General features: G+C 42.5%; 2 protein-coding genes across 6 annotated transcripts; both read right to left on the bottom strand.

Moving 5' to 3' along the window:
* Positions 1–5,247: 5,247 nt before the first annotated feature.
* Positions 5,248–6,821, bottom strand: LOC133709785 (glutaredoxin-C4). The gene is made up of 4 exons (XM_062135654.1): positions 6,482–6,821; positions 6,301–6,374; positions 5,558–5,656; positions 5,248–5,448 (listed from the first exon to the last, which is right to left on the bottom strand). Exons 1-4 carry the CDS (start codon positions 6,649–6,651, stop codon positions 5,372–5,374), a joined length of 420 nt encoding a protein of 139 aa, XP_061991638.1. The 5' UTR covers positions 6,652–6,821; the 3' UTR covers positions 5,248–5,371.
* A 14,853-nt stretch (positions 6,822–21,674) lies between these two features.
* Positions 21,675–25,665, bottom strand: LOC133711048 (putative glucose-6-phosphate 1-epimerase). Of its 5 annotated transcripts, XM_062137220.1 has the most exons (6): positions 25,560–25,663; positions 25,216–25,444; positions 24,763–25,031; positions 24,488–24,628; positions 22,035–22,137; positions 21,675–21,945 (listed from the first exon to the last, which is right to left on the bottom strand). In XM_062137220.1, the coding sequence occupies exons 3-6, from the start codon at positions 24,903–24,905 to the stop codon at positions 21,835–21,837; spliced, it is 498 nt and encodes a 165-aa protein (XP_061993204.1). In that variant the 5' UTR covers positions 24,906–25,031; positions 25,216–25,444; positions 25,560–25,663; the 3' UTR covers positions 21,675–21,834. The 5 variants fall into 5 exon arrangements, 1 of the variants encoding a protein (XP_061993204.1); XR_009847041.1 differs by lacking the exon at positions 24,763–25,031 and adding an exon at positions 23,290–23,407 and having other exon boundaries at positions 21,699–21,945; positions 25,216–25,665; XR_009847042.1 differs by lacking the exons at positions 21,675–21,945; positions 22,035–22,137; positions 24,763–25,031 and adding exons at positions 22,395–22,413; positions 23,290–23,407 and having other exon boundaries at positions 25,216–25,665.
* Between the last annotated feature and the right edge of the window lie 638 nt (positions 25,666–26,303).

Consider the following 26,303-nt stretch of genomic DNA (forward strand, 5'->3'; position numbering starts at 1 on the left):
TTATAATAATATTTTACACAAAAAAAAAACTATTTTTCAATTATTTTTTATTTTACTTTGTTAATTCTCTTCTTCTTCTTCTATCTCTGCCTCTCTCTCTCTTCCCATTTTTCTTTGTTTCTTTAGAAGTTGGGAAACATCCGAACTTTATTTGTTTCTACGATTGATGGTAGAATTGAAATTGAATGGAAGATTTTTTTTTTAATTCTATAGAAGAAGAAGATTGGGTTATAGATGATTGATGACCCTCTGATCACAAATCACTACAATTTTTGTGCTTGATTTTGCATTTGATTTAACAAAGAAGTTAAAAAAAAAAGGGCTAAATACTGACTACTACGTAGTTGGGGTCCAAAATTAATTCAGTCCTTAAACTTCTAATTTCATCAAGAACACCCCTGCACTTTCAATTTTGATCTAATAGGTCCAATTTGTTAGTCTTCCGACAATTGAGTCATTTAACTTGTTGACGTGGCTCATATATGGCCTATGTTTTATGATGTGGTGTTGAGGTGGCCTGCATAGTCAATTTTGGAGTGAGTCCCACTATTAGAAATCTATCAAATAAATAGTTTTTCAACAAATAATCCAACTATAACTTGAACCCATAACAGAATATTAATGAATTGGACCTATTAGATCAAAATTGAAAGTACATGGGTGATTTTGATGAAATTAGAAGTCCAGGGACTGAATTGATTTTGGACCTAAACCACAGAGTAGTAACCAATATTTAGCCCTAAAAAAAATAAACTGAGGTATCAAATTGATTTGTTTTTAAAACTTTAGGTATCATTTTGATCACTTTTGAAAGTTGGGTATCAAGTTGATTTGTTTTTAAAAATTTAGGTATCATTTTGATCACTTTTAAAAATTTAGGTATCATTTTGTCCGGTGGAGAAAATTTTTGACCCTAGTGGTGGGTTTTACTCTTTTGTTTTTGTATAAGTTTTGTCCTCCTCGAGGAGATATCTATCACGTCACTCACCGGTTGATAGACGAGCTATTCACAAGCTTTACGAGCCAAATATCTGAAATAACTTTGAACTTTTGTTGTATCTATATGGAAATAGCTTTCATGAGAATGCAAGGGAAATCATGATGGGCTCTATCATCAGTTATTTTGTTCACTCGGGGTCACTTCACTCCGTTAGTACCAAAGTGACTGCGGTTGATGTGGTCTCCACTCCAGAACAGAACAAAAACTACTGATGATCCTTGGCCTAGAGCAGCCAGTTATGTCATCAAAAAACTAGAGTAACATAAGCTGGGGGGTCGACTGTTGAAGAAGGTGCCAATAGCATTAGGGTATTGGCACCATGCTCTTCTTTTATCCCAGAGGATCCTTTTCTTTAAAAAACAAGAAACATAAAATGTTACGCCGCAACATAACAGTGTCCATATATTGACCGAGGATCCCTCCCCTCTTTTGTTATACTTGCGGTATTACTTTAAAAATTCAAAAGATGCAAATACTTGTAAGGGAAAATCGTCCAAACAGTGTCTGAACTTTTCCAGACTATTAATTTTCATGCCTATACTTTGAAAAACATCAAAATGGTACCTGAAGATTTAAGCCCGACCCAATTTCCGTACCTAGCAACAGTAAAATCGTTAACCCCGTTAACTTTTCAAGGGTATTTTTGTCATTTCACTATTCATCTTCTCTGAAATGATGGGCCACCACTTGTCTCCATCCTTTTCTTATCTCCACCGAAACCATCACCAAGACCAAACAACAAAAGTCCAATTTTTTTCTCAGTACCCAATCTAAGGCCCACTAGTAATTTCTATACCCAAGGTTTCGAAACTATCACTTTGGTACCCCAAATACGGACCCCGACCCAACTTTAGTACCTGGAGCCGTTATCTCAGTAACGACGTCTGACAGGTGGCATATATTGAAGGACAAATTCATCCTTTCATATTTAATTCATTATTTTTTATATATATCCTATATATATATATATATATATTTTACCTCTGCTCTCTCTCTCTCTCTCTTCCCTTAACCATCATCAACGACCACCACCACCGCCATCAGAACCGTCATTCCTCTTGCCGGCGCTTCTGCCCCGCGCCTCCTCCTCTTTAGCCCCACCCGCCTTGCAGCAGCCCTTGCCTTGAAGCCCCACAACTGGCCAGACCAGCACACTAGGCCGAGCGCTGCCCAGCCACGCCCAGTCGCCTGCCTTGCCTGGTCGCTGCCCAACCTCGCCCAGCGCATCGCTGCCCAACCTCGCCCAGCGCATCGCCTAGCCCCCCCCCCCCTCTGCGGTCACATCGCCCTCCGCGCTGCTGCCCCGCGTCCCTAGCCTGCGCAGCCCACCCAGCGCAGCAAGCCTGCAACCTGCCCACACTCGATCACGTACATGGGTGATGCAATAAGGGCGCATCCAAGAAGTGAAATTAATTTGCCCTAATTCTGGGTTTCATTCTTTTGGCAATGGTCTGGAGAAGATGATGGGAGAGTTGGGAGGAAGAAGAAAACGAAGAGAGCTTGAGGAAGAAGAAGAAATCTAGTGAAAGGACGAGAATACCCCTCAAAGTTTGACAGTTGACTAAGGCTGTAACGGCCAACAGTGTTTTAGGTACTAAAGTTGGGTCGGGCAAGGTATTTGGGGTACCAAAGTGATAGTTTCGAAACCTTGGGTATAGAAATTCGGAGTGGGCCTTAGGTTGGGTACTGTTTGTATTTTTTTCCCTTTTTTTTAACATGAATTCAAAAGATGAATGTTCATCGTCACTTCCTCCTTGCTTATCAGTTCTTCTTTCTTACTTCTTCATTTCAATCATCTCTATCTTACCCCACTTCATCAAATTTCAAACCTCATCTTTCTAGGTTTCTTTCCACCTTTGCTTTTCTGGGTTTTCTTCCCCAATTTGATTCCAATCTCGTCCCACCTAGCTGACTTGAAACTAAAGAAAAATCAAACCCTTCATTGATCTAACCAAACCCAAAAAGTTTACAAAATCCAAGTTGGACCCAGAAGCACCAGAATCCCGCTCAAAACCAAGAAGTACGACAAGTTTGGCACCGCGCCGAAGGAGCGCCGAATCCAGTGGCCGGAGCACCAATCCCAGCTCGCAAAGCCCAAACCCGACTCCACCACTCTTCTTCTTCTTCCCAACGCAACAATCTCAGCCCCACTGCTTCACGAATACGTCAATCCACACAGCTCCGGTCAGAGAGAGAGAATTAGAGAGACCATCTTCTTGATTAAATTGTCCTTGTCCTCGTCCTCTGGCTGCTGCTGCGTTTCAAAGCCATAAACATCCCAGTATCAATTTTATCAATTGGCTATCAACAAATTGGACTCTTTCTCTCTCAAATTTTTGGGATTGCAACTTAGACTTTGATGACAGAAGGCCAAAAATTAATGCCTTTGGATTGGGATTTGAACTACCGCTCCATTTACCATCCACAAACACATAATTATCAAGGAGTATAGCTTGTCTGTGTTGCTTCTACAACAACTTCTCTTTCCTCTACACATGCAGCAAATTAAACAATGGAAGTTTAGGAGATGAAGTTCTTGCTACAGAGCAACCAACATAACTGTAACTATTCGAAAGAATCCTAGAACCACGTACAAAAAAGTCAACCCAAGAAAGCAGAGAGCAATTAGTCAAGAATCACTACTTACCTTGTGAACCTTCTCAAATGAGGAACACCAACAGAATTATCAAAGAAGAGCGCCATACGGGTCCATAAACCCCAGAACCTGAAACCAAACGCCACTGGCACAAATTGGACCCTCCAGCCTTCCCATTCTGGCCCGAATCAAACACACTCAAACACTCTACGAAGCTTCTCTGAAGAAACTGAGACCACAGACACCATCAAGACGAAACCATCCATACCGGTGAGATGCCTCGACTTGGCCGGAATCGGTAACTACATCGGAAAACCCGAGAAGCTTTCGGGCTTCACTCTGCCACCGTCGCCGGTCATTCGAAGTCAGAACGACTGGGTCGCCCTTCGCCCCGCCGAGATGAGTCCAACGGTGCCGGTCCGACGTCCAGGCGAGGCCGGAAAATGAAGGTCAAGACACCCAGAGACATTTGGGTGTCCAAATCAATTTCTGGAAATGGGAAGATCTTGGCCTCCACACTCGCTCCTCCTCCGCTCTGCATCAAAATCAATTTCTCGTTCTTTCTTTCTTCCTCTAAAGAGCACTGTTGTGAATAGGGGTGGGCGCGGGTCGGGTCGGACCGGTTTTGGGCCAAAACCGCATCCGACCCGTATTCTTCGGTGGGCTGAATATTAGGACCGGCAACTGAATGTTAATGGACTGGGCCGAAAATTCGGGTGACCCGAACTTTCAAGTCGCCCTGGTTCGGTTTCGGTTGATCGGCGTCGTCGCTCATCGTCGTTGGAGAGTCGGGATCGTCGTTGCAGATCGAAGGTTGAAGAGTCGGGCTTGGCGTTGTGCAGATCGAAGGCGTCGGCAGGCGGCGTTGGTAGGCTGAGGATCGAGCTCGACGTTGTGCAGATCAAAGGCGTTGGTAGGTGGCGCGGCGTGGTAGTTGTTGGTCGGCGGCTGTGAGAGACAGAGAGAGTGTTGGTCGAGAGAGATGAGAGGCCGAGAGAGATGAGAGAGAGAGAGAGAACGGCTAGCCTCGAATAGGTTAGGGTTTTCTTTATGATCAGGTAAGGTCAAGTTCACATGAAACCCAATCAGAAGCCAATCAGAAGTTGACACGTATTAAAAATAATAAAAATTAATATTTTATATAAATTCGGCCGGTTCGGTTTATTCCGGTCGGGTCAGAGTAAGAACCCGGTTCAAGCCCGGTTCTATCCGGTCCGGTCCGGTTTGATGCATTTTCCTTAACTGTTTCTTCCGGTTCGGTAATCGGAACCCATTTTCCGGGCCGGTTCGGCCGGTTTTCTGCTCCCGGTTCGGTTTCTGCCCACCCCTAGTTGTGAAGTTCATCAATCATTCAGAGTGAGAGAGAGAGAAGAATCGAAAGCATTGGGAAGGGAGGGTTAACTCCAAAAAAAAAAAATTGTTTCGGAAGTACCGGTTTTATCCCTCAACAGTTAACGGAGTTAAAGTTTTTACTGTTGCTAGATACGAAAATTGGGTCGGGCTTAGATCGTCAGGTACCATTTTGATATTTTTCAAAGTATATGTATGAAAATTAATAGTCTGGAAAAGTTCAGACACTGTTTGGACGATTTTCCCTACTTGTAAACTACCACAAATAATATCCCAATAGTACATGAAGTAATCTTAAAAATGAAGAATGAAGCATCCTCTGTAATTTACCATACCCCAATCGATAGAGAAGGAGTTATTTTACAACAATGCATTCAAATTTGATAAGAAATAAGTTGCGAGTTTCTGGTTATTGGTGATTCAGTTTACAGATCATCCTTATGCCTGACCTCAAGGCCTAGAAGCTTAGCCAGTTCTCCACTTTCATATGCTGCAACAGTATCTACAAAAACAGCACAGGATTTATTAGAAATTTTTCCGCCCAATCACATTCCCCAGAAACAAATATAGGAAGCACAAATATTGAAAGGGGAAAGCAGTTACCAACTTACCATCAGATCCCCCAATGTACTTTCCATTTACAAACACCTGTGGAACAGTACGCCTCCCAATAACCTCACTTAGAGCATCTTGGATGTCCCGACCATCAGCTGAAAGACACAGTGCCAACTCCAATCAATACTTTGTAGAAGTAGTACATGTACAGCCACAGAGGCACATGCACTCTTAATTTAACGGAAACAGTTTTCAGTTGCCAAAATTTTTCTCCTGAGCATGCTTTCAAGCTACCATGTTACATTCCCAGAATGCAATCCTGGAAAGTTAATCCTATGAACAAAATCCTGGAGCTAATGCTAGCTGTAATATTGGAACATAAGATTGAAGAATGCACATTCATAGAACTCATTAGCACATTTACTTCAAGTAAAAAGTGTCGAAAGGGTTGTTCTACGACTACAGGAAGCATTTGTAGCTGCCAATTATCCACCTGAATGCAAATGCAAAGCTACTATATTACATTCCTAACCTGGAATTCTTAAAGCAAATCCTAAGATATCAAGGGACTTTGTACCATTGGGTATTTAAAGAACAAATATTTCGTACACATTCATGGAACTCAAGGAGTAAGTTCACTACCTCTGCCCTGAAGTCTCATTTGCTCATTTCTCCAAATTGGTCTCAACCCAGTACTTTTAATCCCACTAATCTCATATTTTAGCAACAAGATCCATACTTTCAATCAATCCATGCACAATATACCAAAATCAGTAAGGTCTAAGTTTAACATACATACCTCTCTCATCAAGCTCAACCACATAGGGCACTTGTTTCAACTCTTTGAAAACAGCCTTTGCCCTTCTACAGTATCTGCAAATCACCCAACATTTCACAAATCACAAAAATTGAATCCGAATTAGGTCAAAAGAGATTCAGATTCAATCGAAATCAGAAGAAGGGTGAGTGGAAGAGAGTACGGGCAATAGGACTTGGAGAAGATGGCGATCTTGTTGGAGGAGATGGTCTTCTTGATGAAATCGATAGACTCGGCGGAAGAAGATGAGGATGAAGATGTGAGTTTCCAGAGAAGAGAGGTGAGTAACACAGTTGCTGCAATTACCGATAACACCGTCTTGGCTGAAGCCATTGATGATGATGGTGGTGGTGATTGGGATCTCACGCGCGGCGAGGTTAGCGCAGTTCGCAAGGCAATTCAGAATTCGATTGAGACTCTTCCTTCACCTTTGGCTGTAATTGAAGCTTGTCGGACTATTCGCCCACAAGGAGGCGGCATGAAAACAAGGTATTGGATCTAGAGTCCAAGTTGAAGCCCACGTAGCACGTAAGTCCAATAATACATTTATGCTCAGAGTAGTTTCTGTCTTACCTGCACTCTATTTTATCTAACCTTAAACGCGGGTCCACAAAACTCATAGAGACATTCTTACTAGCATAGACAATCAAAACTAGGATCATCTACAAGCAACTATAGGTTCCTTCCCCTTAGACGGGTTAGGACCATTGACAACCTCAACTAAAGTAAATTTCGGCAAATCATTCACTAACTTTTCCGCTTTTCTTGGAGACTTTTTACTCTTCTTTGACGGGGACTTTTTCATAGGAGAAGCTTGAACAACCTTGAGCTCCTTGGCTTTGTTTTTTGTACCTTTCGGTCTGCCTCTCTTCTTGTATACCTGCTCGGCCGACTTCACATTGCACAAACCCATGGTCATAGCATCCATGTTAGTTCTGTTTGGACCCAAAATGAACATTTTGGCCTGACAAGGCATGTGTTGGAGAAATTGAGCCAATATCAGTGGCTCAAGCTATATATTGTCGACAAGCTCGAAATATATATTTAGAGGCTAAATAAAGCCTACTATGGAAGCATGGAAGCATGAAAAGTTAACTTTAGCACATTTTCCTACTTCGGCTAGGAGAAACCGAGCTAAACAAGGAAGGAGGGGCGGCCGCCTGACCAAATGAACTTGAAATGAGCTGAAACTCTGCAGATACATTCTAGACAGCCCAAGGATCATTTCTTATGAAGAGTGCAAGAGCTTTTTTTGAGTGGAAGGCCTTCAAACAATCAGCCCAATTTTCTACAGAAGCAAAACTGGAAAACTGGACCTGTAAGAGGTCCAGCAGCATTTTCGGCCCAACCACATGGAATAAAAATCTGAAAATTTGTCAGGATGATCTACACTCATAGTGGAACATTTCATATGAAGAAGTCGAAGGCATATAATGAAGTCTTTTTGGAGAAATAATTGAAGGAATAAAGGGGCAGAAACTGACCTAAAACCAGCTCAATATTCACATGTTCATGTTTCCTACCCACATGAAGAAAGCTAGATGTTTTTCTCTTTTTCCTTGGATATATTTTTCTTCTACAATCTCTTTAATAGATCATCACCACTTCCATGTTGCTGCACCTTCATGCTTTGCTTTCATTCCATCTTTTCTCTATCTTTTCCATATTTTACAAGTGAACTTAGATCTACTTTCATTATTTGTCTTCCACTCATCATTTCACTCTTCTTTTTCTTCCCTATATAAACACCTTCTCCTCTCATTCTAAAAGACACATTCACATTCAACAACAACATCTCTAAGATGATCTAAGTTCTCTCTAGAGCAAACCTCTCTAAGAGCAACTCCTCTCCCTCTCCTTCTCTTTCTCTTACCGGTGATCACACTCCTAGTCCTAGTCTTCTCAGAAGCCGACTTTCAGTGCCACCAAACCCTCTGTCAACGTACTTCGGTCCTAGTCTCCTCGAGAGCCGATTGTAGTACCACGACCAAACACCAACACCAAGACACATTCACATTCAACAACAACATCTCTAAGATGATCTAAGTTCTCTCTAGAGAAAACCTCTCTAAGAGCAACTCCTCTCCCTCTCTTTCTCTTTCTCTTAGCGGTGATCACACTCCTAGTCCTAGTCTTCTCAGAAGCCGACTTTCAGTGCCACCAAACCCTCTGTCAACGTGCTTCGGTCCTAGTCTCCTCGAGAGCCGACGGTAGTGCCGCGACCACAACGGTTACAGAACCAGCCAAGCAAGGGTAACGCCCTAGCAACCCAGCCAAGCTAAAGTCACGCTTTAGCAAGATCTCAACATTTCCCGGTGATGTCGCTCTGCTCGATCTACAATATTGAGTATCGATTGTGTTAACAAGAAGAAACTTCAGCAAAGTCCTCACCACGAGGCACAAAGAATCCCCATGACGAGGTTGGTGCTCTCCTCGTCTACAATCGCTTGAAAAGAAGTCAGGTCAAGGGACATCCCCGACGACCGCACCCGAACGGTGCTGGCACGCCCGCGCAGAAAAGAGACTGTTGACCAGCTGCAGCAAAATTGGAGCCAAACAAGTTCTTCCAACTACCAAGCTCAATCTCATCTTCTTTGGAGAAATCTCATCCTCATCCACATGCTTACGACGCATTCCACAACTAGGAGAATGTATTGCATGATTTGGTGCATGTTCTGTCGAACTGTCTGCTCCGACTGTCTCCTTACCCGAGCTTTCAGACTTTGGCTCACTACCACCATCCTGCTCCGTCGCATTTGAGTCTGTCTGCACCCCAAAGCTACCCTCTCTACTACCAACAAAAGGCCTCCGACGTATTTCTTTCCTCACCTTAGGTTTAGCAGTCGACATAAACCTCTCTAACCCAACCTGGGGGGTATTCTGTGCCCCAAACACCAACATTAGTCCAGTCGGCTGTATCACATCCACCTGGTTCAAGGCACGCTTCAAATTTCGACGTGCTAAAAGAGTATAATAGGATCGTATCATATTAAGCTGTTAAACGTGTTACGATATATATATATATATATTATAAGAAGGAGGTCAGTTTATATTAGAATTCAGCAAGCAGTACAAAAACGTCACTCTTACGGGTCATCAGAAAGAGTTGTTTACAGAGTACACCAAATTAATCAATTCTAGAGCAGAACAAGCTACCCAACACACTTTTTACCACAATATATCCCAGCATATAAAAAGTACGAAATCACATCAATATTCACAAAAGACTTCCACATTATCAAAAAGCGATGGTGCTACTACCTTAACACCAGCATTTTGGCATTGTCGCACTGTATCTCTGACTCCTGGCTGACAACGATCCTGCATTTTATTTTCTACATAAGCTAAACAAACTAAAACAAAGATGATATAAAAAGAAAATAAGCATGTTAAATTGACCGAAGTATCTGCTGGTATGTACATCCGCTATGGCTTACTTCCAGCATTTACAGATTCAGAAGGCGAAGCTAAACTTGGTGCTGCCTAAAAAAGAGCTAGCTACACTGGCGATCAATGGTTTGGAATAGAGCCAGTGTACGAAGCAGCATGGGAGTCTGTTTAACTCCATAGGAGAGCTCATCACAGAGGTAGGTAGCTTTGAACACCTCCTCAGAGAAACTGATGCGAGGAAAAATGCCTCTAAGGGGACATACGTTCCTGGGAAGCACAAGATAGTGGCTGTCATGAGTTATTAGCCAGCCACCTTTGATCCCTATTACCAGGGCCAAGAGGCAATCCTAGAAGAGGACGAGGTTGAGGAAGGCGACGTTTCCACTTTCGAGCTGACTCGAAAGAAAGGCTCTGCGCTCAAGTAATTGAAACTCACCAAAGAACCTGTCAAGCTCAAGTTAGTAGCATTCACCAAGCCTGAATTTGTGACCTATACATATGATGCGAACAAAGCTCATGAGATATTGGATGAGATGATAGCCATGAGGATGATCAAAACTGACTTTCGTCCTTTCCCCATAGCAGATCAGCTGAAAGGGAAGAAGTATTGCAAGTTCCACAATATATGGAATCATAATACAGCTGAATGCGTAAAGTTGAAGGACCAAATCCAGGTTTGGTTGAATTATGGAAGCCTACAGGTAGAGTCACCGACAACCGCAGCTGCGTTGGTTGATTTGAACCTTTTTCCTGACACTGGGGTAACATGGTGGATGTGGCCTGGAACAAGAAGGGCCAACGAAGACAAACTCTTGACCTTACCACTAAGGGTCAGGAGGAGGAGGGGAAGGAACAGCCAGCGAAGAAGAAACCCAATCCTATCAAAGAGGCTTAGCCTGTTGTCCTTTGCTTGCGGTGTAAGGAAGAGTGTGGCATCCAGGTGTCTCATGAAGAGGTCGAGCAAACCTTTCGCTTTGGCTCGTTCCAGCCAATAAAGTTAGGCTCGCCTTCCAGAAACTTCCAGCCATTCAGCCCTAAAGAAAGAAGCAGATCAGAAGAATCTTCCTCTCCAAGAGATTCTAAGTTTCTAACTTGTTCAAGAAGTTGATGGTCGCAGAGGAGGAAAAGACGAAGGAGCTCCTGGATAAGGGCAAGCAAAGGGATATCCTTACCTAGCCATATATTCCTCCAGCCTCGACTTCCATCATCAAGGAAGGACAATGGTATATGAGGGAGAGGGGAAAGGCTGTGGAAATCAGCCCTTTAAAGAAGAGAAAGCTCCAACACCGGTTTAAGAAGGTGAAGCGAACACTGGAGGCCCTAGATCAGGGCCTGATTAAGCCTTTGCAGCTAGTCAAATCCCTAGAACAATATCAGAGACAGATGGAGGCCTTAGGGGCCAAACCCCTCGTTACACCTAGAGCTTTTCAGAAGCACCCTAAATCTGCACCAGGGGTTCCTAAGCCCAATGTGTTTTGCAGAATCACAGAGGGTAGGAAAGATACTCCTCTACCAGCTGCAAAGAAAGAGGCCTCACCGGCAAGGAAGCCTAGCGCCCGGCGCATATTGATCTGCGAAGAGTCAGACCCTAAACCCTCTATTTTTAATAGACTAAGGGGCAAGGGAAATACTGCTGAGAGCCTACAGTGGAGCCCAAGAAGATTCAAAGCATAGTGGTTAAAGCTTCAGAACATACTCTGACGTCGGAGCAGAGGCAGAACCCAATGCGAGCGACCCTTACCCCTAAAGCTCTCGAGCAATACCAAACCACGGCTCTCATGGAGGAGGAGTCATTGGTAGCGTATGTCGCCAAAAAGTTCAGTGAAGAACCTGATTTGAACATCTCAGCGGATGAGCCCAAGTTGGACCTCGGCGATGACATGGAAGAAGAAGAGGTGGTGGATACCACTTGAGGCATGGTGTATGCTTTACCAGCGAAATACGGCTTGCGGGTTGCAGCTCAAGAGTGCCAAGCAGTGGAAATTGAGGAGTCATGCGAAAAGGCACTTGAGATCACTTCAGCAGCTTTAGCACCAGTGGAGGAAGCTGTTTTCCTGGAAACCGAAGACGCCAATAGTAAAGGCTTCTTTATGAGCTTCATTAGACCAACACTAGTAATAGTCCAGCATATAAGGCCTTTGTACATTACAACTGAAGTCAATGGCGTCAAGGTCAGCAAGATCATGGTATACACAGGTGCAGCAGCTAATGTCATTACTATAAGAACCATGCACTTGCTAGGGATCAAGAAAGAAAAGATCCAGTCCACCTCTCTCACAGTCAAGAACTTTGCTGGAATGGTGACCAAAACCTTGGGTCTGCTCTTCTTGCGAATTAAGGTTGACCCGGCAGAAGGCGTTTATGCCTTCTTTGTGACATATTGCTATGCTGCTTATGACTTAATTTTGGGTCGCGACTGGATCCACAGGAGCTATTGTGTTCCTTCAACTCTTCATCAAGAGTTTATCCTTTGGAACAGGGTCACTGACAAGGCAGAGGTGATCAAGGTAGATCCTCGCACTTTCCCTGTCTTCGCAAATTCTGTAGATGCCAGGTATTATTTGGAGCCAATCTCTCTATTGCAGGTTAGTGACAAAACAACAAGGGCCGCCCCACAGGGGCGACGACCTATGACTTGGCACAGTGGGCCTCCCTGAGGAAGAGTTAGAGGTCTTTCAATCCTTGTACCACAGATTATCTTCGATTCTTCGTACTTGGTTGAGAAAAAGGCCTATGATCTAGTGGCCACAATAGAGTTTATCAATGAAGAATTCTCTGATCACGAGGAGGATGAAGACCCAATTTTGCTAGCTCCTGCTGCATTGGATGATACTCCCCCTAAAGTCAGAGACCCTACTGAAAAAGTAAACTTGGGGATAGAAGCTTAGCCAGTGGAAGTGGCTATTAGTGTGAATCTAGAGCCTAGAGAGAAACAGAGGCTCATTGACTTGTTGCGAGAATACAAGGATTGTTTCACTGAGAAGTATGAAGACATGCCGGGCCTATCACCTGATTTGGTATGCCACAAGCTCCTAATCATACCTAATAAGAGGCTAGTGAAACAGGAACCCCGGCGGATGAATTTTGAGACCCAAGTGTTGGTCAAAGAAGAAGTTGAAAGATGCACAAGTCAAGAATCATCAGGGTGGCCAAGTACAATAAGTGGTTATCCAATATTGTGCATGTTCGCAAGAAAAATAGCAAGATGCGAGTCTGCGTGGACTAGACCTCAATAACGCTACTCCTAAAGATGTTTACCCCATGCCGGTTGTGGAAATATCAGTAGACGCAGTAGCTGGTCAAGAGCTTTTATCCTTCATGGATGGGACTGCAGGCTATCATCAGATCCCGGTAGTAGAAGAGGATAGGCACAAGACTGTCTTTCGCTGTCTTGGTTTCGCGGAAGTTTTCAAATACGTGGTTATGCCCTTTGGCTTAATGAATGCAGGGGCCACGTATCAGCGAACAATGAACCTAATCTTCCATGACATTCTGGGGAAGATTCTAGAGGTTTACATTGATGATGTGGTCATCAAATCAAAGAAGCGGGGATACCATATCACGGACCTGAGAAAAGTCTTTGAACGCATGCGCCTTCACAAGTTATGAATGAATCCAGCGAAATGCGTATTTGGCGTTCAGGCAGGTGACTTCTTGTGTTTCATTTTCCATCAGAGAGGCATTGAAGTACCTGAAGACAAGGCTAATGTGATCATCAATGCATCACCCCCGAGGACAAAGAAGAAGTTACAGAGGCTGTTGGGCAAAATCAATTTCTTACGCTTGTTCATCTCTAATTCTGCCGGGATGATCCAGCCTTTCTCCTTGCTGCTCAAGCTTCAAGGGCAAAAAGAGTTTGTATGGGAGCCTACGCATCAAGAGGCCTTCGACAGAATTAAGGCCTATCTTGCAAGCCCACCGGTCCTCGTTCCCCAAAAACCAGGATTCTCACTCAAGCTCTATATCTCAGCCGCAGAAGCTTCTATTGGCAGTCTGTTAGCACAAGATGATGAAGAAGGGGTAGAGCATGCTATTTTCTACCTTAGCATAGACAGATTGCGAGACCAGGTACAACCCTATGGAAAAGCTCTGTTTGACGCTATACTTCTCTGCATATAAACTACGCCACTACATGCTATCCTTTACCACATGCATCATCGCGCAAACAGACCTGGTCAAGTATATGCTTTCACAGCCTATACTCAGAGGCCGGATAGGCAAGTGGGTGCTGGCCCTCTCAGAGTTTTCCTTACAGTACGTTCCCTAAAAAGCTGTTAAGGGCCAGGCCATCGCAGACTTCCTCAAGTATCATCCTATGTTGGATGTGCCAGAGGTCTGAGATCTGGAGGTTGCAGCAGGTTCGCTAGAGAGACCTGATTTGGTGTGTATTCCTGAGTTTGCTCACTCATACTAAGCAACAATTTTGCTGCAACCTTGGGTTTTGTACTTCGACGACTCCAGAACAGAGACAATGGCAGAGGCCGGAATCGTCCTGGAAAACCCATCCGGGGATCATTTCTCGTACTCCTTCCAGTTGGAATTCTGGTGCACGAATAACCAAGCAGAATATGAGGCTTTCATTATAGGCCTAGAAGTGCTACTGGAACTTGGGGTCAGAGATGTACAAGTCATTCGGGACTCGCTACTCGTCATCAATCAACTGCGTGAGAAGTTCAAATGCACAAGTTTCCTACTCACACCTTACTTAGATAGAGCACTAGAACTACTTGTTCGGTTTGATGATGTGGACCTCAAGCACATACCCCGGGAACCCAACTTTTCAGCTAATGAGCTCGCTCAAGTTGCCATAGGGATCACCTTGAAGTATGGGGTTCGCAAGCGACTATTGAAGGTAGAATGTCGAACCTTACCTTTCTGGATGGCTCGAGCATATCCTCCAGATAGATGACACCACAGTGGCAGTCTTGGATCCCATCAATGTGGACTGGCGTGTTCCTTTGATTGACTACCTAAAATAGCCAGACCAATCTTCTGATAAAAAGATTCGCTACCTCGCGCTCAACTACTTTCTGAGGAATAATGAACTGCGCAGGTGAGGCGAGGATAGCATAGACTTTAAATGCATCTATGGCATGGAGGCGAAACGCTTGATGAGAGAAACTCATGCTGGCGTCTGCGGAGCTCATCAAGCCCAACCCAAGATGCGGTGCTTGCTTTAAAGACATGGCTACTACTGGCCAAGTATCTTGAAGGACGGTATCGCATTCGCGAAGGGATGTTTGGACTGTCAAGCTCATGGGCCTATCCACCACGTTCCCAATATTCCTATGCAGCCCATAATCAAGCCCTAGCCTGCGAGAGGCTGGGCATTGGACTTGATAGGGATGATTCACCCTCACTCATCTTTGCAGCATAAGTTCATCATTGCGGCCACCGACTTCTTCACAAAGTGGGTTGAGGGTGAACCTTTGAAGGAGGCTTCCGCTGCCATGATCAGGCAGTTTATTTTTCAGAATATCATCAGCAGGTTTGGCATCCCTGAAGTTTTGGTCTCGGACAGGGGGAAGTTTTTATGGCTGGCGAGGTTAAAAAACACATCAATGATCTGGGTATCCAATTCATACATTCTACTCCTTACTATGCTCAGTCTAATGGCCAAGCTAAGGCCAGCAATAAGATTATTATCACCCTCCTAAAGAAGATGCTTGAGGAGAACCCTCGCGAATGGCATAATACGCTATACGAGACGCTTTAGGCCTATCGTACATCTAAGCGCAATCCTACTGCTACAACCCTTTATGCTCTGATGTTTTGCCATGATGTTATCCTGCCTTTGGAAATCAACGTCCATTCTCTGCGAGTGCAAGAACAACACCAACTCATTGGCGAGGATTATGTCCAAACCATGTGGCAGGAACATGAAGATCTTAGCGAGAGGCGCTTGGAAGCTTTGGACAATCTGGTGATGGAGAAAATGAGGGTGGCTCGGGCCTATGACAAGCACACACGTGACCGCAGCTACAAGGAAAGCGACTTGGTTGGAAGACTGTCCTCCCAGTAGGCGAGAAGCTTGAAGGATAAGGCAAGTGGACCTCGAGATGGGAAGGCCCTTATGTTATTTACAAGATATTGGAGAAAGGGGCTTTTCATCTCAAGGACTTAGATGGAGAAATTCATTGCAACCCCATCAATGGCATGTACTTGAAAAAGTATTATCCCAGTGTTTAGGAGTTCGAGGACCCACCAGCTACTCTTTCGCCAGGGTCTGGGGGGCAAACTTAGCCTTCCTAAGCTCGCCTAGCTCCATTCGCTAGGGTCTATTCCTGAGGCCCCACTCTATTGTATTTGCCTCGCTTAGCAAGACTAGGGGGCAACACTATACCACACTGGGCCTTCAATTTTGTGGCCTTTAAGTTCGATTACAGTTTGTAATTTTTTGTTTTTCAAGCATAATTTTTGTAAACAAATCAGAGTAGTGGCCTAATTTATAAGGGCCAGAACTAAAAGAAGTTATTTGTGCAATTCATTCAAGTTCATTTATTTGACAAAGGTGTTGAATAATTAGTTAAGGCCTATATCTGAGGCTTTATTGTAGTCAAATAACATTCAGAAGGCTCAAAATTAAAAGAAAAATACAATTGTATTCATAAAGTGGCATTGCGGCCAAGAGCAATACAATTCACGAAATTACAAGGCCAAAAGTGGCCAAAATTACAAACATTTAAGTCTTCTGAATCTTCAAGGGGAGGCAGCGAAGGAACCGAACATCGGATTCAGCCACTGTAGCCTCTTGAAACTTGGCAGCTACTATCGTCTGTACGTGAAGTATGGGAAAGGCCATGCTTGAACCCACCTTCTCGGCTTTTGCGACTTCCTTGAGATCACTCTTTTGCTGAGATTTTGTCCCAAGGAAGGACTTCAGAAAATCGCATCCGCCAAGCTACTCTTCCATGAAGGGGACAAAACGAAAGTTCGACCCCTGATGAAGAGCAGTCGACCCTTGGGGGATCTCCCACGCTTTTCCGGGTTGCTCAGCATGAGGGATCCCAAAGAAGGCCTGCACCTAAGAGGGGTTTCCCCATGCGTGAGCGGCTCTTGTTCTTTAGCATCAAGCAAAGTCGAATACATTCCATCCAAACTTTCGTAAGCCAAAGACACAAGGTTGCCTGAGATTAAGCCATAAGGCCTAGAATCTAGAGGCTGAGGGTGATTTCGTGGGGAGAAGATTTCTGGAAAAGAAGGAAGAGAAGCAAGATTTGGAATGCCATTTTTCTTTATTAGGTTTCTACTGATTTTCTCATCCCCAAAGGCACTCATTTATAAGGCCAGCATGAGTGGCCTCAACCCTTGGATGGACATGACGAGACGAGATCAACGCCATCAATAAGCATAAATGCCATAATCTCATAAATGAAGGCGGATTAAAGATGCGTGGAAGACTGAGCGGTTTTCAATGGGGTAACCGCTTAATTTCGAGGTTATCATTTTCAAAACCGTTTCATGCGCAGTTAATGCAAATAAGTTTAAATTTTTTAATGACTGTGAAGAAGAAAAGGATCATTGGGCCAGTAAGTGGACCATAAGAAATAAACTATAATAATTATATATATTAATGGATAGAGGGGCCTAATATCTATGGGCCTAAAGCCTCTTTGCTGCGTAACTTAACCTAAGACAGAGATCATACATGCGGTAGGAGGTGAGTGGGCAGCAGTCTGGGCCTGTCGGGCTTGATCTTGGGCATGGGCCAGGTTTTGTCTCAAGACTTCAGAATCAGCCAAGGGTTGCTCCAATTGGGCCTCTTCTTGCACAATCTCGCCCTGCACAGTGACCAATTGGGCCTGGAAAGTCTGGATCTGAGACTCAATGTGCACCTTCTCGAGTTCCAGTTCGTGCAGTCTAGAGGCTTGATCATCGAGTGAGCCCCGCAACTCATCCATCTGTCGAGCGAGAGCCTAATGTTGTAAGGTAGCGACCCTAGCCTGCGCGAAAGAGACCATTCTTTGTTCATGGAGGTCAGGAAGGGCCCCCAGTATGTCTTCAAGCGAGCCAAGTTGGGCGTCACTGATGGCAGCGTCCGGCAAAGCACTCGAACAGCTTCCCATGCTTGAGCGAGCGCACCGGCCTCTAGCAGATTATAAACAAAAGCTTGCGAATGACTTCCTTGGCATCTTTAACGGCTCCAAGAGGCGACACATCTAGGACCCGAGCTAACCTTTCTAGCCTAGAGAGCCTAGTAGGAGGGGCCTGAGGTTGAGCAGCCGGCCCAACGACCGAAATTATCGGAGGATGAACAGGGACCATCTTCTTGATCGCTTGGTCATGGCCAACTTCAGCCTCAGCCTCATTCACATGGGGGGCATGGTTGCTGGTTGCCTCATCAACCAAGTTTGGATCAGGAAGACCTTTGCCAGCGGTTTCCTCAGCATGTATGGCTACCTCTTCAGTGCGAACATGACTTTGTCCCTGAAAAGAACAAGGTCAGAATAAAATTAAAGGATCTAAAGTAGGAAAAGCTAGTGAGCAAATGAAAGTTACCTCAGCGGTTAGCTGCTCTTTGGCTTTAACCGGTTCATTCTGAGCCTCCGGCTCCCCTTGTTCCTAACCTTTGACCTCAACATGGCCTAATTCCGGGGTCCTTGTGGATTCCTCCTCGTCTTCGCTCACAAGCGGACTGTAGCCAAAAGCGTGGCTCACAGTCGCCACGACTGGAAAAGGCTGAGCGAAGGGAACCTCTGGTTCTTGAAGTACTTAGGCCTGCAAAGAGGCCATTTCCCCCACAGCATGGGAAGGACCAGCTCCGCCTCGGTGAGATGGGTCAGCTCTCCTCTAGCGAACCTAAATGACAAGGCGGTATAAGTTATATTTGAAGAAGAGTAATCTGACAAGCATGGAGGATGAAAGATGAAACTTACCAATCGTGATTCTGCTGGTTCATCATCTTCATAGCTTTCTCTGGTTGGGTCAGGCCGGCTTCTTTTCCTGGCTTGGACTGCAGCGGCTTCCAAAAAATTGAGTCAGGATTCGAAATCATGGGGGTTTTAAAAGTTTGTGAAAAGTGTAAAACTTTATTTCAGCAGGATCCTCATCATCAGATGATTCCTCAACAGCAGACGCCTCCACTATAGTTTTCTGCTTCGCAGCCTGGCCAGTGGCCGCAGTCAAAGGACGACCTTATCTACCGCCAGGTGGTGGTGGCGCACTCCTACTTCTGGTATTAACTCGCTGCAAAAGCGTTGGGTAAGAGCCAAATTCGAAAGAAGGAAATATACCGAAACAACGAAACAAGTTAAAGAACTTACCACTAGGTGAGACTCGTCGAGAATTATCACTCCAGTTTGCGCAGGTCGCGCAGGCCGCACCTTGCGAGCAAAGAATTGAGCGAGTATTACATGAGGAAGTAGGATTAACCATAAGCTATTAACTTTAACAATAAGAATGGTTTTTAACGTCAATGATAACCACTGCAAGTGGCCTAGTGGTTCTTGCCTAGTTGGGTGTGCTCCCCAACCTAGGTTCGAACCCCGAAGCTGTCAAAGTGGCGAGGCACTGTGCTGCAATGCACAGTTGGAGCATTTCACATGCGCCGAAGGGGTTTATCTTGGGCCTAGGAAGCCTTTGGGTTCCCCTTGACAAAGTCAAAAAAAAAAAAAAAAAAAAACGTCAATGATTATCATTTTGATGAGAAAATATAGAGAAAGAAAGAGAAAAGACTAGTTATAAATGGCTGAAACATGTAAATATACCATCTACTATCTTTTGTACAACCATCGGAACTATTAAGCCACTGAAGGATTGATCACCACTAATGTAGAGAAGATTTTCCACATATGCATGCAGGGTGTGCCTCCAGCCACTGTACAGCACCAGAATTTGTCAAATTTAGCCGCTACATGTCACTTTCTGTAAAAGATAAGGTTTAACACATATACCTTTTGGAGGAATTCATAGCCTTCTGCCGCATATTTATATTCGTCCGCATAGTAACAGCTTTGGGTTGTTGAATAGGAGAATACAGTACCGGCTAGTGCATCCAAGAATCATAGTCCCTGAGAAAAATAATGATCCAAACTATCGAAAGGGTATTGTATAAAATTTTTTTTTTTTAATTTTTAATTAATTAATTTTTTTTTTTTTTACAAATTAATACACAAGGACATAGAGCACAAAAAAGCATATATGATCCATAGTAGCTTTGTCCATGAATAAGGGTTATCATCAAGTGTTGGTAGGCTCCCGTTGTAATGTGCAGAATTGAAAGATAATGGACCTATTCAAAGCAGAGTACTTATGTCAAGAACATTCTAATCGAAATAAAACCAAGTCCAATTTTAGTGGAGAGATACAATGCCTCTCTAACCAAATTACTGTCTAAGGTGAGAATAGGAAATAGTAAAATTTGGTTTTCCTTGCTATGTGAAAAAGGAATAAATAATTAAATATTGAGGATGAGAAAAGTACCACTCTCAAAGAAAAAGCCATGAGACCAGACTCACCAGAGCAACCCAGATCTGCACAAAACCGCAACACAAGTGGATCTTGTGCAGGGTTTCTCTCAGACTTGACAAAAATGTAAAATAGCTGGACTTCTTCATTGTCACCAACACCAATATATCTAATCCACAAAAGATGATCAAAATTCTTAAATTCCTAGAAACACAGTAGATTTCTCATGCATTACATAGATATATACACTGGAGTCAGGAAGTACATTTCTCATCAATTAACAATTGTTTCATCTTAAGATAGATACACACACAAAGAATACTTTTACATAATGTAATTTCTGGTATTTACACTTACATTAATACAAATTGTATGTCACTAACACTAAAATTCAGCCCTTCAATCTGTTAAACAGCGACAAGCGTGGCCCGTGGCCCACCATTATACCGATACTGTCCCAACTTAACCACCCGATAGGTGTTGGGTTTTAATCACAAAAGGGTGAGATCCACCCACTTATAAGTTATATTTTATTTGTCACTTTTCCAATGTGGGATCTTTTCTCTCCAACACGCCCCCTCACGTGCAACCTAGCTCTAGGTATGCACGTGGAATTAATTGACAAACCCAATTCCACATTGGAAATCGGGTCACAAGTCTCACATTAGAGACTTGACCAATCACATAACAATCCAAGGCCCACATCGGACACTTGGCAATAATCCAATCGGAGACTTCCGATGGCCAATTTAATGAACCCAAACTAGGTCCATGATTGGAGAGGAGATTGGTGAATCAATTAATGAATGAACCCATATCCGGGTCCATGATGGCGACGTATTGAAGAGCGACCCGCTCTGATACCATGTTAAACAGCGACAAGCGTGGCCCGTGGCCCACCATTATACCGATACTGTCCCAACTTAACCACCCGTTGTGTTGGGTTTTAATCACAAAAGGCCTCGGTACAATTGGGTGAGATCCACCCACTTATAAGTTATATTTTATTTGTCACTTTTCCAATGTGGGATCTTTTCTCTCCAACACAATCTTTATGGCTTTCTCCTAATATAGACTTATACATTACAGTATTACACTAACAACAAATAACAGGTTTTCATCAACAGAGACTCCATAATCCATTCATCTAAAAAGTAGCATGTCATATATTAAACAACTTTTGACTTGGTATTGCCTAAAGCTTGATGAAACTCCTTTGAAACATTTCATCGAACAGGTTGTGCTGACCCCGAAACATCACAATTTTAGCAGTGATGTTTGAAGCTGAAGTGATTAAACCCAATAATGTCACAAGTAGACTCAAACCCATAAACATATTCATTTTGGGCAACATTCAAAAAGCTCTCTCTGTCTCACTACATCTGGAAGCTGCTGCCCTGTAAATTTGGTTAAACTCCAACCCTACATGGTTTATATAGTTTGAATAAACCATGTTTTCCCACCAAATCTTCTTTTTATTTTAATCTAAATCAATATCCGGAAGAAGAGAAGATCTTGTGTGGCAAACTAACCAAACTGTAGAAAACGTGCCTGAACCCGATGGAATTAGTATATAAATTGTCAGCATGACATTTACAATACCCAGAAACTCATTATTTTCATATTAGAAAAACCGCCAACTTTGGTTGTAGCTGCAACTCAAATATTGACAATGTGGTCAAGTTCACAGCCCCTGCCATTTTATATATTTCAGTTGCATTATTTCCCCCCTCCAACAACTCTAGTCACACAAAAGACTCTTTGCTCTTCTCGCTTCTCATGATCCAGAATTGCAATCTTTGTAGGAGTTCTAAGATATATCTTGTCCACCTGATCAGAGTTACATAAATGATAAATAAATAATTAGAACCATATTAACCAATGCAAAAACTAGAAAATAAATAGCCTAGTAGACTTACCTCCGATTCAAATGTTATAGCATCTCCTTGCTCAGTACTACTTTTCCTGTTCTGCATGTTGTCCAGATAATCGAGGGTCTCCAAGCCTTCTACATGAACTTCACTGTAGAGCGAACACCAGCACTAATCAACTTTAAATACCATCCAGAATGAACTTATGTTATAATGAAAATGGCTTGGAAGTTGAGGACAGGCACAAAATAACTGAAATTCCTGGTGGTAGAATAATGACTAATAGAAAAAGCTCTTTTCTTGTGTTACAGTCACGTTGCAAAAGATTTACAGTACTCATCTGATCATAAAATGGAATGGGGCAGGCCATAAACTGATATATTCAGTTTAGGGATTATGATAGGAAACAGCACAACTTATATATGCTCTACAAAATACGGAACAATGGTGATAATCAGGCCCACATCGAAAGTCACAGGCATGTACATCTCAGTTCATTCATCTTGTGCAGAAGGCCCTAGTTAGGATTTTGCTTATTACACATCTACCAAAAAGAACGAATAGATGCTGCAGATCTTCAGAGTATATTAAACGCTCACGTAAGATGTAGAGGTCACATAAATCTATAAATCTAGAAGGTCTAGAGGCTTGACCAATCATTCAATTTGGAATCAAAGATTGATGTTCAGATAACCAAGAATAGCTTATACTTCTGTCTTTTCGTAATATATGAGGGTAGGTGATGGCATTCGTTCTAGGAATGGGACTCCAAAATACTAGGCTTCTTCTGAGTGATTCACATGTCTAAGTTGCGAGGTGTTTCCCATAGCTGGGATTGATTCCTAGTCTGTCATCTCAAAATTCTTTATTATCTGATATTTCTAGCATCTCTGACTATTAGTGCAAGACATTATTCAGCTGTTGTACATCAAACCTATTCAAGTATGAACATGCATGTAAACTACTGACAAAAATTCTCATGATGAAGGAAAAAGTAATCAACCATTCACAATTCATCCGATTGGAAGAGAACCGCCATACAAACCTAATGAATGAAATATATTCGAAATTCCCAAGTGAAATTTTCTTTAGATTTTTCCCAGAAGTTTGTATTACATGTTGACAACCAACCGAGCACGCAAGTTCAATTATTAAGCTTACGATACATAAGAGACAAAGTTTACTGTTATGTTGATACAAAAGCTAGGTCCTGAAATAATCATTCCCAACTTTATGTCCCACAGATGATGACATGAAGTTCTGGCAAATTGTGCATTACGTACAAATGAGAAACAAACCTCACCATAATTCAAATTCCTAGATTTGTGTACTCTTACTGCTGCTAGGGCAGCCCAACCATGTTAGCTAATTGCTAATCTTTTTGATGTGGGGACATTGCGAACAGTTGGTAATACCGGACACTGCGGGAACAATAGTGAAAGACACGAATACATTAATTTCTCAAAAGTGATAGCTTCTATATAAGATAGGCATGATATCAACCCACGAAATAATAACACAACTTGACTAATTACAAAAGAAATAGAAACTTAGAAAAAATAAAAAAAAATAAAAGGACGTCCTGAAATACCGATTCCCAACTTGTATGTCATGCAGATAATGACATGAAGTTGTGTTAGAGAGACTAAATCTTCTCCTGAAATCAAGTCATCTAATTCTTCTCCATTGATTTGTTCATAGGCTGTTTTCATATTGAGCTTTGATACCATGTAGAAAGTAATTTTCCTTGTATTGATGTTTACAATTGTACACATATATAGCAGTAATAAACTGCTGTTACAATGCAGGCATTAAACTATATTTACAGCTAGAATAAAAAACTGATAAGCAATTATAGCCCAGTATGAAAACAGCCTATGAACAAATCAATGGAGAAGAATTAGATGACTTGATTTCAGGAGAAGATTTAGTCTCTCTAACAAGTTGTCGTAAAATTGTGCATCCAATTACATATAAAATGACAAACAATGCCTAACCATAAGTCAAGTTCCCAGATTTGGGTGCTCCAGCTGCTGCCAGGTCAGCCCAACCAGGTCAATTAATTGGTGGTATTTTTGTTTTGGGGATAGTGGGGACTGTTTGGAACAATGCAGACTGATATGAGTAGATCAAAATTTTCTCAAAAGCGACAGCTCCTATTCAAAATAGATAATCAGAGGAAAAGTTTTCACTGTAAGAGGGCCTTTGTATTTTTGGGTTTACACTTTATACTAGCTTAATAACTATGAAGAGTTGAAGACTAACAATTTTGGTGAATTACCAAGTAACATCCTTTATTCTAAAGTCCGATTATAGCTATGATAGTTACTAGGATTACAGAAATGTCAATGTCTTGTTATGACTAACGATTTTTATTCCATGCATAACACTAATATATGACGGTCTCTATGTGATATAAAAACAAAATACAAAAAGTAGTAAAAAAGACATCAGTGAACAGCGCTATAGCAATTCTAACATAAATCAAGTTCAGTAATTACCTGATATCTGAAACAGAATAATAAGTGTAATACGCAAACGTGAATTTAAATGGCTTCCCATCAGAGCTGGTATTCCGGATACGAGATGACAACATTAGATCTCCTGCAGATCCCAAAGCTACTCGCAGCAGGAACTCGCAACTACAAGTCAACAACAAGTTAATTTAAAAGATCCCTTAGTGCTAAAAATGTCTCCGCGGTGAGATTTATAGAGATTCTAATTAAAACTGTCTCCAGAGACTTGAATAATTGAACAATTATGTCCCAGTATTTAGCTGTGAGGCCAAGTCTTAATATCATCTTCAGTAGGCTTAAGGATGAAATCAACAAAAACCTTATTGGAATTATTAGTTGGAAAAGGAGATGGATCGATCAGGGTAAATGCTCCAAAATTTGTTTCTAGCACATCCATGTGCATCAACAGAACCAAGATTGAAAACTACATAGACAGAGTGCAAGTTCGCAAGCAAGAAAGACAACTAGAACAAGTGCACACTTGTGGAAAGCAAATATTGGGAATTGCTTTTCGAGGCTTAAATATAGCCTGCAGAAGAAATTACAAAACCCATTCAGCAATTACAGAAATCTATTCTGCTTGATGAATCACAAAACCCATTCAGCAATTACAGAAATCTATTCTGCTTGATGAATCACACAACTAATTCAAAACCCCAACATACGAACACCTTGTAATTAAGAGAGAGAGAGAGTAAAGTACAGCAGCTTACCCAAACCCAATACGCCGCCGCCGCCAATCGAGTGACTTATTCGAAACAACACCTTCTAATTTAGGATTCCGGGAGCTGAATCAAATTGGGGGAGAAGGATAACGATGAGAAGGAGAAGGGTAATATATCGATCAAGTGCCTCTGCATAACCGGCTGCGGTTAAGTAACCGAGCGTGTCGGTCAGGCGCCGATTTTCGGCTCAGTGCAGGTGGACCTTGGTCCACAGTCCCTGCCATTTTTATATTTTTCAGTTGCATTATTTCCCCCCTCCAACAACATCAGCTAGCAAATAAAAAAAATCTACAGAGAAATTGTTGAAGAAAAAGTGGACATCTCATTCCCACCGAACCACTCCAGATTCGATTATGCACTAGCTGATCGAGAAAGCAGCTAGCTCATCACAGACCCTGCCATTTTATATATTTCATTTGCATGATCTATCTCCAACAAAGCAGCTAGCTCATCATTAGAGTCACAGACCCTGCCATTTTATATATTTCATTTGCATTATCTCCAACAAAGCTAGTCACATCAGTTAGCAAACAAGAAAACCCTACAGAGGAAAGTGCAGAAGAAAAAGTGGACGTCTCATTCCCAGGTCCCAGCGAGCCACTCCAGATTCGATTAGCAATGTTTCTCAAAGTCGACCATAAAAAAAATGCCTCTGTATATATGTGTGTTTGTTTCGAATTATACCTGTATATCAGAACACATGGATCAGCCATTTTTGAAAGACGTTGATGATAAATGATTATGTTGGTGACATCTACAGTGTAATCCAATGTGGTATTACAGCGTTGCCAAAACCTTTTCGTGCCCTGGTTCACACGTGGATCAGCTATTCTCGTACTTGTCCAATTTCATGTAATATTTATCAATTTGAGGATTTTTGATATCACTTCGATAACTCATGTGTTAATTAGGAAAAAAATCTTTGTTAAGGTAATAAGATCCTTATTAGAGTAAAAGAGGTTCTCGTTTGAGTAATTAAGTCTTACAAGTGGTAATTGTATGTATGTCATATGCTATTATATATTGTAGAATTTCCCCTTAAATACTTATGCGAATTAGAGAGCAATTTATTCACC

Source organism: Rosa rugosa, chromosome 5 (assembly GCF_958449725.1).
Source record: "Rosa rugosa chromosome 5, drRosRugo1.1, whole genome shotgun sequence".
NCBI lineage: Eukaryota > Viridiplantae > Streptophyta > Magnoliopsida > Rosales > Rosaceae > Rosa > Rosa rugosa.